The sequence below is a fragment of the Dicentrarchus labrax genome, unplaced genomic scaffold, assembly GCF_905237075.1.
Source record: "Dicentrarchus labrax unplaced genomic scaffold, dlabrax2021, whole genome shotgun sequence".
NCBI lineage: Eukaryota > Metazoa > Chordata > Actinopteri > Moronidae > Dicentrarchus > Dicentrarchus labrax.
In genome coordinates, this window is record NW_026136721.1 from 26,484,187 (window position 1) to 26,496,304 (window position 12,118).

Genomic DNA, 12,118 nt, shown 5'->3' on the forward strand with positions numbered 1-12,118 from the left:
CAACCCCCTTTGACAGGCCAATTTAATAAAACATGAACAAAATCTTCCTCACTAATAATTTATCATCCCCTCTCCTCCCCTTTGGTTAAAGTTGATTACCCTGGCAGTTAACAAGGTCACGCCCAGATGCCAGGTTTCTGATAATGCAATCAGGACTCATTGGAAAAAAGGTGATGACATCCTGTGCGGTTTTCTTCAGTATCGGGCCTCCTTGTACAACAGAGTTGTGAAGGCCTCTGTTTTTCTAAAGGCATTGATTTGATGTGTTGAGTAGAAGTGTTGTTGAAAGCAGCAGGTGATGATTTTTTTTGTGTTTCACACTTTTTTATTAAGGATTTAAGAGAAGAAAGGTGAGAATATATGCAGTAAGGTGGTGGAGTGTTAACTTCAAGATAAAGGACTCGTGCATTAACTAATCGTATACAAAGTGTATATACTGTATATGCCCTTTGACTCTAGAGTGAATGTGTCTCTAAAACAGAATGCATCCTGTCTTTCAAAGCCACCCTTTCTGTACACGCAGACATTCATAAAGGGCTTAACTGTTCATAACAGAAGCAGCAAAAGTGTGAAGATAGAATGTCACTTTTAAGTGACAAGGACATAATAAAATCAGTACTTGAGCGGTTGCATTATGGGAATGTACATGTGTGAGTGTATTCATACGTGGATGTGTGTGTGCATCACAACCTGCTCCTCTGTTGGTGGGCTGTCTGCTTTATCCTTGTCCCCTTTAGTTTGTTTTGGTAGTCCCTGCTGTGTGCTGAGGTGTGCAGATGCTGCTACGACACTGGCTAATAGACACTGATAAATAGATGGGCCATGGTAGCACACTCACCACAATTCTGGAGGTGGTAGATAGCTGTCCCACTGCCACATGGCATGTGGTTGTTGACTCCAACATTATGAAAATATCATGCGGACATCCAGTATGCAAGGGTTAGTCTATTGAACTTAAAACTCTGAATTGATTTTGACAACTGCTGTTAATTAAATTTTGGTAATGATATTAACTGCTTAATTTACCATTTTGATATGTTTCAAAGACTAATTCCGACACAGAAAGTGACTGAATGGCTGTTTGGTTTCTCTTTTTGTTTGTTTTATGTTTTTGGTTTTCTAATAATGGTAAACAGCCAATAAAAACTGTGAATATTGAGTAGGAACCTGTCAGCTTAATGTTAACGCCTTTGTTTATAACCTGGTTTGGTTAGGCTGGCACAAGCATGCAGTAAGCACCAGAAAAAATATTTTCAAGGCATTATGATATATCACAGATCATTACTTCTACCTACATGAGAACATCGACCTGTTGAATCTGACACGTTGAACATACTGTGTCAAATTACTATGAAGTCTGATAAGTTTGAAGCATATTTCAAGCACTACTCCCCAGCAAGCCAGGTCCCCATAACTTTGGATTCACAATTTGTTGTGTCACTTTCTCTGCACCACATAGGTCTGGCTTGCTCTCTTTTTCTCGTTTCTCAACCACAAACACAAACACATCTGCATTGTGTCTCTTTTCTTACAGGCGGTGGTGTCAGAGCAGGTTGATGCTGCAGCTCAGAGGTCTATCCCTGATTCTGACTGGGCCTCCACCCGAGGCTCAGATCCCAGGCCAGAGGATAAGACCCTTCAACGTAGATCCACCATTTCTGTTAGAAGACAGCAGGTAGGTTAGAACACACTACTGCCAATTATGACAAAGACAGCATGTGGGTGAGCAGCTAACCTGCCCACACTTATCCGTTACCACTTCTCTCAGATTAGATCAAAGCCATAGAGAAGGGATATGAAGGAAATGGTCTGTTGAGAATCATGTGATTTATCAGACCCTGCCTCTGCCAACCTTTGTCCTGAACTCCCCAACACAGACACACACACACACACACACACACACACACACAGATGCCCCTCCTACTGTGACCAGGCCGACGTGTGCTGCTGGTTTCACGCATGCCTTGGGCTCAGGCACTGGCTAATTTACCGCTTCAGCAGTACATTATGAACAAGAAAGAAGCTTTTGATCTTCTCAGTATTCCACTCATAAGTTTGGCAGGACATGTTTCTAGATGGCCTCACTCACTCTAAAGCTGGCCTGAAGACACATTGTTTGATTTATACAGCTGTCCTCATTATAGTTTCAGTGGAAGTGCTTCTGTTCTGGCAGTTTATACATGTAATGTAATTATTTTGTACAAAATAAATAAACAGTATTGACATCATTTGATGTACTTCCCTGTTCTGGGGGCTCTGCTATGTTTGCCCTAGGACACAAACACACACACTCACACTCTCTCACACACAAACAGACACACACAGACAATCTGTCTGTGGTTATGCACCTACTATTAATTATTAAGAAATGTGCCAATTTTGATCCTAGTGCCGATACTTAAAATTAGAGTCGGACTATAATGCATTTTTCACACAATACATTTTTGATACATTTTTATGCTGAATAAGGAACATGAATCATAATCAGATTTATAAATGTTTAAATTTGTGTGTCTAACACATTGTGTGCATCTTGTCTTTTTTAAAAGACAGTCTAAACTAATCTATCTCAGGGGTCCCCCAAAAAAGTTGTTAGGTCTGGTGGCTCGGCTTCACCAGGAAAGGGTGCTCGTCGACTGTACTTTGTTGACCCTGAGGCTGGGTTAACTTTGTTGACTGTGGAGCCGCGAATGTTAGCAGGTTCTGCCGGGCATGTGTATATATAGATGGCTCTTAGCCTTCCTCCCGCTCACTACTTGGGCTCATGAATCCCATATAAGGCATTATTTCATATTTCACAGAGTAGTTTTTCCCTGTTAATTCCCTGTCTCTACAGAAGGAGTGGTTGGACATTCTTTAGTCAACCAGCCACCAGTCATGTGGCACAGTGGCATGTTCTTGTCTTCAGCCAGTATTTGACCCTCTCTCCCCACAAAACGTTTTGTAAAACTTAAAGTAACCATCATGTCTACAATCAAACCTTTAAGTTAAACCTTACTGTCATTAAAAAACTGAACATTTTGAGTAGTTGTCACTGTTGGCTGCTTAATATCCAAATATGATGGTGCTCCAAAGAAACCATAAACCTGATATGTTTCATTACATTACATTTACACAATTATATAAATTGGCAAGGTCAAAAGCTGTTGAAATGAGCCTTCTGCGCAGCTTTAACAGACAGGCTAGCACTGCAAGGTGAGCTTGTGTGTTCATAGCTACTGTTAGCCGTCAAGGTTTTTCATTAGCTACTCTGTCTACCACCGTATCCTCTCAGGGTATAGCTGATAATGGCAAGGTATAGGACGTTGCATCCTGCCATTGTTCTGCCACTTGTGGTTTTATCATCTCTGGGAAGGAACCCCATCCTCTGTGCTTTGCGTGTGTTCCCATCCTCTGTGCTTTGCGTGTGTTCCCATCCGCTGTGCTTTGCGCCTAGCATGCCTAGGCATCACTTGCTGATGCTGAGTACTGTAGCACCTTACCAGGTAGACTTCTGGAGCGTCACTTGTCGATTGGGCCTTGCCTCAAAGTCCCTTCCATCCCCTGCACCCACGTAAGGTCAACCTGGACTAGGTGCGCAAGCGGCTGTGTATTGCGTATGAGATGATAAGGGGGAAGAGAGTAACCAGCTCTTGGGCCTTTTCTGATAGAAGACAACCTCTATCTCACCATAGTCTGTCACACTGGGTAGTGGATGATATTAGTTTGGCTTATGAAAGCTGTGGATTGGAGCCTGAGGAGCCAGCAGCTAATTCCACCAGAGGTATGGCAACCTCATGGGCCCTGTTTATGGGCATTTCTGTGGGTGATATTTGTACTGCTGTGAGCTGGGCATCCCCACAAACATTTATTTGGTTTTATTGCCTTGATTTGACAGCATCTTTGTTGGTTCACTATTTCCTTAGTGTGGATTCATTGTATTTGTGTATTGCCTATATGTGTTTTCAACCCTTCCTGGGTTGAATTGGCATCAGAGCACGCAATTCAGGAATGGGCCACATCTCCCATAGTGAGATACAGTGCGATGTTCGAAAGGGTAATCCCAGTTCTCTGAGAACTCAGTGAAGTATCTATAGCACTGCCCTGCTTGTATATATTGGAGCACCTGGAAGAAAGTAGTGGAACGTCGGTGAGTGGTCATGCCAGAAAACACTTCCTATGGTGAGATAGCGCACTCAGAACTGCAGTTACCCTGGCAACCAAACGTTTTCAGAAAGTTTTCACAGCTTACCTTTCGCTTAGGCATTGCGTTTGTGAGTGGATTTCTTGTAGGCACTGCACCACACCATGTTGTTTACCTGCAACTTTGAGTTTTCAGGTTACCTGCTCTTATAGTTGTTTGGCAATGTATCCTTTCAAATTATGTGCTCTTTTTTAAATAGATTTTTGCAATGGTGTACATTTGCTTTGTGTTTATGTTTGCAGCCATGTGTTTACATGTCAATGTATGTCTATCTATCTATGACTGTGTCTTATCCTGTGCTTCAGTGTGTGTGCACATCATTCCTATTTGCCCAGGAATTTGAACAAGTTCAGCTTTGAGAGCTCCAGACGCACACATGACACGCTGCTGCAATCATAAAGAAGCCCATTGATGACAGTGACCCCTCTCTCCGGGAGATGGAGAGAGAGAGGGTGGAGGAGAGGTTAAAGGAAGAGGGAGGCAGTCCATGAAATGTTTCTTCTTTGCTTTACAGCCAGTGACACTGACCCCTCAGTAAATAAGAGTTTTAGTCTTGCTTGCATACAGACTCTGTTTAGATATGGGCCTCTCTCCTCATTTCCCTCCTACTGTATGCCCTCCTCCCCTCCATCTGTATTGCACTCTCATGTTTACAGAGCCATTACAGGGTGCGATGCACAGGTCAGGCCATGGCCGCCAACCAGCTGCCGAGCTGAGGTAGATAGCGGGCACGTCTTTCTTTGCTTCGTGTTCTGTTTTTTATCTTACGGGCCTGTCTTGTGGAACATTAACAACAGTGTCACAACATAGAGCTTCCCACACAAACAGAAGGCATTCATGTGTCTTCTGAACCTGTGGCAGACAGGCGTCCAACTGGACCAGAGAGAACATCTGCAGCAAATCTCAGTCATTAGTCAGTGTCGCCATGTCATTTTCCTCTGTACTCCTTGTGGACAAAGCACACAGCAGTTTATCTCCTCTGGTTCTCACATACAGAAGAACACTAATATTGGAATATTGTTAAAGAAAATCCTACCCAAAATATACTACTACCTAAAAAACTATTTAAAATCCATCCTCAATAAGTCATGCTTTATAGTTGGTCATCTTTACTTTTAAGTTTAGGGCTTTTAGTTGATTTGGATTCCCCTTTTGGCCTCTCTGTTTCCCCATTGGACATACAAGCTAAGCCAGTTGGCCTGCCACTCATCAGGAATATGCAGATCAATCTGCTAATTAGTTGCATAGAGTCATTAAGGCTGAGTTAGAACACATGGTTGGCACCCATGCAGGCATGATAGCAGAACCTGGCACACCAGGTCACTGGAGTCAACTGTAGCCCAAGGGCACATTCCCAATTACACTAGCATACTTAGAAATTTTTGTCACAGGCAGATTTTACAAATATGCATACTGTGGTGATGTGAAAACAAACATGCTGTGACTAGACAAGTGACAAGTTATTTTTGTTATTATTCTTAATAGGGCTGTAATGCCCATTTGGATTTAGAATTTGAATGTCAACATTATCAACAATTATCATTATGCTTCTAATATGCTTCCAACTATTTGTTACAGCCTTCGTTACAATTACTTAATATTTTCATAATATCAAACCACATTTTTGGCCAGCATTTTTCATTCCAGTTAAAGGCTCTATTAGCGGCAGAAATGGAATATGATCTTCATAGGTATGTTTTCATTAGTTAAATATATAAATTACCATGGAATGAGCTGTTTTTATTTATAGACACCGGATTGCCTTCCATGACCAATTTGAACCGCCATGTGTCTGCAGCAGCCCAGCACGGACAAACCAAACACTAGCTGCAGATAGGGCTTTGCATTTTTTGCTAGTTTTGCGGCCACTGTAGTTTCTCCTACATACTTTAGAGCCTGTCTTCATTCCCAGTTTGTCAAACACAGACTCAGGTGGTGTTCAGTAGCCATTAAATCCTCCACACTGGTCCTTTAAATGGACAGTATTAGCATTCTCTGAGTGCCTTGTCTGGTATTCACAGAAAAACAGCTTTTTGAAATTAACTGTAAACAAAAATGTGTTGCTCTTGCTCTGCTGAGTAGGCCCTCAAGACATGTTTGCTGCCCCCAGTTGTTGATACATGTATCATTTTGAATGGGACCTGTGTTATTAAAATGCATTGCGGTTTCTACCAGTACCCACAGGTGTCCCCAAATCAACCAGAGCTGAAGTCTAAAGTTTTATAACTTTAATACACAACAAAGCTTGTAACAGCCATCAGAAAAAAAGGAGGGGGCTTATTGATTAACCATTCTATTATAAACCTGCGCACTCCTCTACCACCTCCCCCTGTACTCATCCACTCCAGCCCAAGGACTGTAGTACGTTTAGTCGCATTGCATATTTTAGCCTGCCATCTGGTCAGCCCTGCCTGGCACCACAGGGGGCCTCATATCTTCTCATATTCATATTCCACTAGCATATTGTTCCCACTGCTTTTCTACAGTGCGGCCCCAGCACTTCTTCACTTCTTTATTTATTTCTACAGAACAGGCTGGCTAGAACCCCCTCCCCATCCTAATCGGCGGCTCTTCCAGTTGTCCTATCAAGTGTAACCTGGAGGCCCCTAGTAGAGCAATTAGAGCGGCCTCCCTGCCCACCTCTTGTAATGAAGCCCTGCACATTCTGGAATCTATAGCCCCTTTAGTCTCCCCTAATGGGACATCATTATTGTCAAAGAAACAATGTAAATGGAAATGAACATACTCATTAGCCAGTCACAGGGAGAAACCTTTGCCGCTCTCAGCTTGCAACTCCCGCTTCCAAACGCGCGCGCACACACACACACACACACACACACACACACACACACACACACACACACACAACCGAACCTCCTCCCTTCAGCTTCTGCAGACTGCTGCTGCACCTTGCTTTATTCCTCTGGTAGCACCTTCGTTTGTGTGTGTGTACCAAAGAAGACAATGTGCATGTTTTACTCAAGGTGAGAGGGGAATGGCGTGAACATGGATAATTCCATTATTGGCATTCACTCAGTGTTTCTACAGATGTTAATTGTTGCATGGGTTTGTGCCTGTGTGTGTAAGTGAAGTGTGTTCAGGTTCTCACCCCAGTACTTCTTTGCTTACCTGTCCCAGGGTACACCTGTGCAGCGGTCCAGGTCTCTGTCCCCAGCTGGCAGTGTGGAATTGGGTAGTGGGAGGGGAAGAGGAGCAGAACAGAGGATTCAAGACCTTGAGGAGCTGTTGCAATTGAAGGTAAATAGCTAACATATATTAATATACATAATGTCCTCTCATTTTCTCTCATCTACATTAATCTATTCATCCCCAACTCGTCTTTATGTCTTAACTGTATGGCCTTTATTTCCTGGAGCCTACATCCCCCTCTTTGCCTTTTCTATATTAATCTTCTGTCTCAGTGTTTTTCCTACATGCCCGTGGCTGTTGACATGCCAGTGACTTTGAACTACCAGTGACTTTGAACTACTTGAAGGTATTGTTTTCTGAATAGGGCACATTCAATTGGATGGTGGTGTCCAGCTGATAGTGTGGGGGACTGGACAGGCCTAATGGAGCAGCTTGTTGCTCGGCCAACTATCTATCAAATGATTGCTGCCATCAGCTGCTGGGTTGTAGGAAGGTCTGCAGCACTGTAACAGTCATAGTCTCCAAAGGGTTCAATTGCACTAGTGCTGCGACTGCCTCCTCCATGACCTTCTCTTACAGTGTCTTTCACGCATACACATACATGTGTGCACATACAAACAGGGCGTGCGTAGGCAGTGAAGCAGCGGGAGAGGAGCTGCGCTGGTGAAAGCAGGGTTTTTTCCCTTAAACGAATCAGCTTTATTGGTCTTTTAACCTTCACATGATCTATGACGTCTTTCTCCCACTATTCTTTATTCCCATGCCTTTTTTAAAATCTCTCTCTCATATTCACTGCAAGCAAAAATACACTTAATTTTCACCTCTCCCCTATGTTTCTTTTAAGGTCTCAAAATGGGACTTTCTCTTTTTTTATTTTATGTCAGCAGAGTATATTTTCCACTAGTATTGTCTGTTTTTTATTTGGACTTTCTCCTAAAGCTATCCTCCTTGTTGCCTTTCTTTATCCTTTCCATCTTTCAGGCTGACCAGTGAGTGAGTGATTATGCAGAGGTCATTTCCCTTTGAACACAATCCCAGGAACACATTAGGCATAATTTTCCTGTCAGATCTGAAGTGTCTGAATTACATCACTGGCAGACACCTAGTCAGACGGTAATGCTCAACGTAGATCCAAACGACACGCATGACTGTCTTAGTTAATGGTGCCATTTATGTGTCTGCCAGTTGAGGGGCATTTAGCAAAGGTATGCACAGAAAGACTGTGATTGGCAACTCAAATCTGTGACCACATTAAGGAGGGCATTAGTTCGGAGCATGATTTAGTGCTTCAACCTGGCACTGGGCAACATGCCCTCCATCACCTATAGTTGAGACCTCACCTCCAGCATCTTAGAGTACAGTACTTCATTGTGTCCAGTCCATTGTTCTCCAGTTGATCTTACCCAATTCTTTCCAATAGAATGCCTTTCAAATTGGGTACGCAAGCCTGTACCATTGACATGTTGACCTTAGCAGCTAACAGCAGCAGACAAACAAACAATTCTCATAATAATGGCCTCTTTTTTTCTTCTGCACACTTTCAAGTAAACAGTAGCTGTTGCTGTGTAATTATTTTTCAGCTTGAGAACGTCCACAGATGTGTATGCTGGCTGAGTAAGGGGGTGTATTGATCGGTGGGCAAGGGTCTGTGGCCTGATGACCAGCGCAGGGCTGCCCAGGGGAAGCTCTATAAGGAGCCTGGGAAGCCATGATGTGGCTAATGCCCTGCCACTTGCTCCATCCTGCCCCCCCCCGTATCAGTCAGCCTCAACTCTTCTGTGTCCTCCCCCAGCTCCTAGTTCCACCAGTTAACACTGCTCTGCTCTGCCCCTTTCATTAGAGCCTTGTTTTTGAGAGGTTGGGGGCAGCTTGAAGGGGCCGAGGATGTCTTGCAGATGTCCTCTGTGAATAATCCGCACTAGGGAAAATCCATACTTGTCACATTGGCAGTGTGAGTGTGTGTGTGTGTGTGTACACGTGTGCGCGCATGTACACTCGTTGTGTGTCCGGAGAATGTTTGTGTGCTCTCTGTTCTCTTTGTCCTTGTTAATAATAACAGGGCCGAGGGCTCGCATTTCCCTCTCTGCAGGGCAGCCGTGTCATATCAGCAGTAAACAAGCTCCTTCCCTTCAGAAAGCGCTCGACAACTCTCCCTAGCCCTGGCCACTCAAGCAGAAACCTGTCCTGCACTCTTCCTTTCACTTTCTCTTTTGCTTTGCTCTCTCTTTCTTCTCTTTCTAATTTCTCTGTTCTCTCTCTTTTTCTTTTCTCTATTTTCATCAGCTGCCTTTCTCTCTTCCTTTGCTCTCCTTCCACCTCTGTTTGTCCTGCCTGTTGAAAGTGTTTTCTCCATCGCCCTCGCTGTTAAGGTCAGTGTGATGGGGAGTTGGGGTGCCCCTGACAAGAAAAATCTATATGTTGTCTTCTCTTACTCCTTCTTTAAAGCTGGAGCCCAATCTTGCTGTGTTTTAATAGCTGTCAACAACAGTGTCAGCAACAAACCCACCGCTACATCCCCCACCAACACAACACATGCTGGTCGTCAGTTGGTAACTCCAGTGAGTGAGTTTCTTCGCTGGTTAAAAGTGTGTATGTGATGTGCGTGTGTGTATGTGTGTGTCTCCTTGGTGTTCTGTGGCCCCATTGACACGTCATGTAAATGTCGTCCTTTAATGATGTCTCAGTTGGCCAGTGAGAGTGGAAGCACTTGTCAGGGAGGAAGGCGAAGAGAGAAAAGAATCTGAACCTGCTGGTTTCTGTCAGGCAGAGGTGTTTCAGCTGTAGACCAGTTTAAATATGTAGACGGTGAGGGGCTTTCTCGAACTCCCTGCCACACTGCTGTGCCAGTGTACATGAAGTGGACTCCTTTTTTCAATTAAGTTATGTTTCATTTGACATGTGCAACTTTTGGAGAGAAAAAAAATCATGTCACTGTGTCTTACAGATGGAGGAGAATGAAGAGCTGAGGAGGGCTCATGATAAACGCCGTGAACGCCTGAGTCTGATTCAGACCAACTACAAGGCAGTCAAAGACCAGCTGAAAGAGATGGAGAAATCAAATGGCTTGTGAGTACACAGTAACAAATTCATATCGCACAACACAGAGGAAAAAATGTTTAAAAAAAATATTACAAAATAAATAAAATAATAAATTGTAGACTCACACAATGCACAGGATTGGATCCATGAAACACAGAGGATCTGTGCATGCACAAAGTAACTTGGATAACTTTGTGTTCTTCCCAGCAGCAGACAGTAAGAGACATTTCAAAGCACATAACTCAACTTGCCTTATGTTAAAAGCCCTTGTGAAATGCTACAACCCTCTGAAACCACTCACAAATAGTCTTAGGGCCTCATTCCTCTCCACATGTTGTCTGACAAGACCTGAGTGCTGGATTTGGGAAAGTGGTAGAAATTCCTACCTTTGCCTTTGAAAAGCTCAGAGGTTTTAAGCCCAGTCAATTTGGGCCGTTTTGTGCCAAGTGTGTGCGCGCTTCTGCGTCTCTTCTCCCTCAGCGTTCATTAGGATGTGAGAGCCAGAGGCTGGAGGTGTCTGGTCCTGGGGGGTGCAAGGTGTTTGAGAAGGCCTGTGGAGGGAGGGGGAGGAGGGAGGGCCATTTCCTGCCTCGACCTGTTATCTTCACCAGAAACCACAGGATTTTTACACAAAGTGGAAAATGTGGTGGAAAATATCATCTTGTTCTCTCCATTGTCTCCCCCAGCCTTCCCACTTTTTCTGTCTCTGTTTCTTCTCTCCAACAGCGTCAATGAGTCCATTTTAAAATGTAACTAAAGGTGCATATGTTTGGTGGCCGCTCGGGAGCAAAGTGTTGACCCCGTCAGCTGTTTTCTCTCTGGGTTAATTAAAGAAAACAGCAGTGCAATGTGAGCCCGTGTGAAAGTGTAGTGAGTGAGAGAGAGTGTGTTCAGCGCTAGGCTCGACTCGGCTCATGTCAGCTCAGCGCGGCTCAACAGCATGTGTCTGAGACAGTGGGAACAAAGACAGAGAGATGTAGGGAGAGAAAACTCTCAGAGTCAACACCAGTTGTGCTGCTGTTATACATTTTAGCAGGTTATCAAAGAAATGTTCTGTTTGGTTAATGCACTTTTGTCAAAGACTGCATGACGACCTTGTTTTTGTGAGAAGCAAATATGTAAATTCATGTAATAAGACTGTGGGGCTGTGGTTAAGAGAAAAGAGCTAAGAAGACCTACAAGTCTATGATAATAAGTTTGTAGTATCAGTGTCAGTGTATCTGTATTTCATGACTGATTTGACAGAAAAATTGATGCAATAGGCAGCTTTGCCCTTTTCAGTCAGAGCCCTCCATGGCACCAGCCAGTCACTCAATGTTATGATCCTGGCATTCATTTGGCATTAAGCCCCATCCTTAAATAGCTGTTAAACCCACTGGGGTAATGCCAGCCTGACTGAGAGACAATAGAAAATGACTTAAATACTCCCATTAGTGCTTGGAAATCAGGGCCCTAACAAGTCAGTGGGGATAGGCGTCGAGTCTCATTGCATTTCGAGCTTGTTAGGGATTTCCCTGTAGCTTCCATGCTGTGTTGTTGCCTTTTTGGAAAGATGCGGGGGGTCGTTTTTGTTCCCCTTTTGTGTGCAGGACCAAAAGATAAAACTGCAATGCGTCTCTCTCCTTACCTGCCGCTCACATATGTCTATTCTTACAAATACTTCAGTTTATACACACAGTATATGCCAAATAATATACATCAGTGTTATACTAACATAATTTTTCTATAACTTCCAGATTTTAGTTT

At 43.6% G+C, this 12,118-nt stretch overlaps 1 protein-coding gene across 4 annotated transcripts in view; it reads left to right on the forward strand.

Annotated features, from left to right (window-relative positions):
• cntln (centlein, centrosomal protein) overlaps positions 1–12,118 on the forward strand; it is an 84,601-nt gene that overhangs the window by 20,789 nt on the left and 51,694 nt on the right. For all 4 annotated transcript variants that reach the window (XR_007881783.1, XM_051386498.1, XM_051386497.1 and 1 more), the window contains exons 10-12: positions 1,535–1,675; positions 7,322–7,441; positions 10,278–10,399. Coding sequence is in view for 3 of the 4 variants with exons in the window: in XM_051386498.1 (XP_051242458.1) it covers positions 1,535–1,675; positions 7,322–7,441; positions 10,278–10,399 (383 nt within the window). In the remaining variant the exon portion in view is untranslated. The remainder of the gene's footprint in view (positions 1–1,534; positions 1,676–7,321; positions 7,442–10,277; positions 10,400–12,118) is intronic.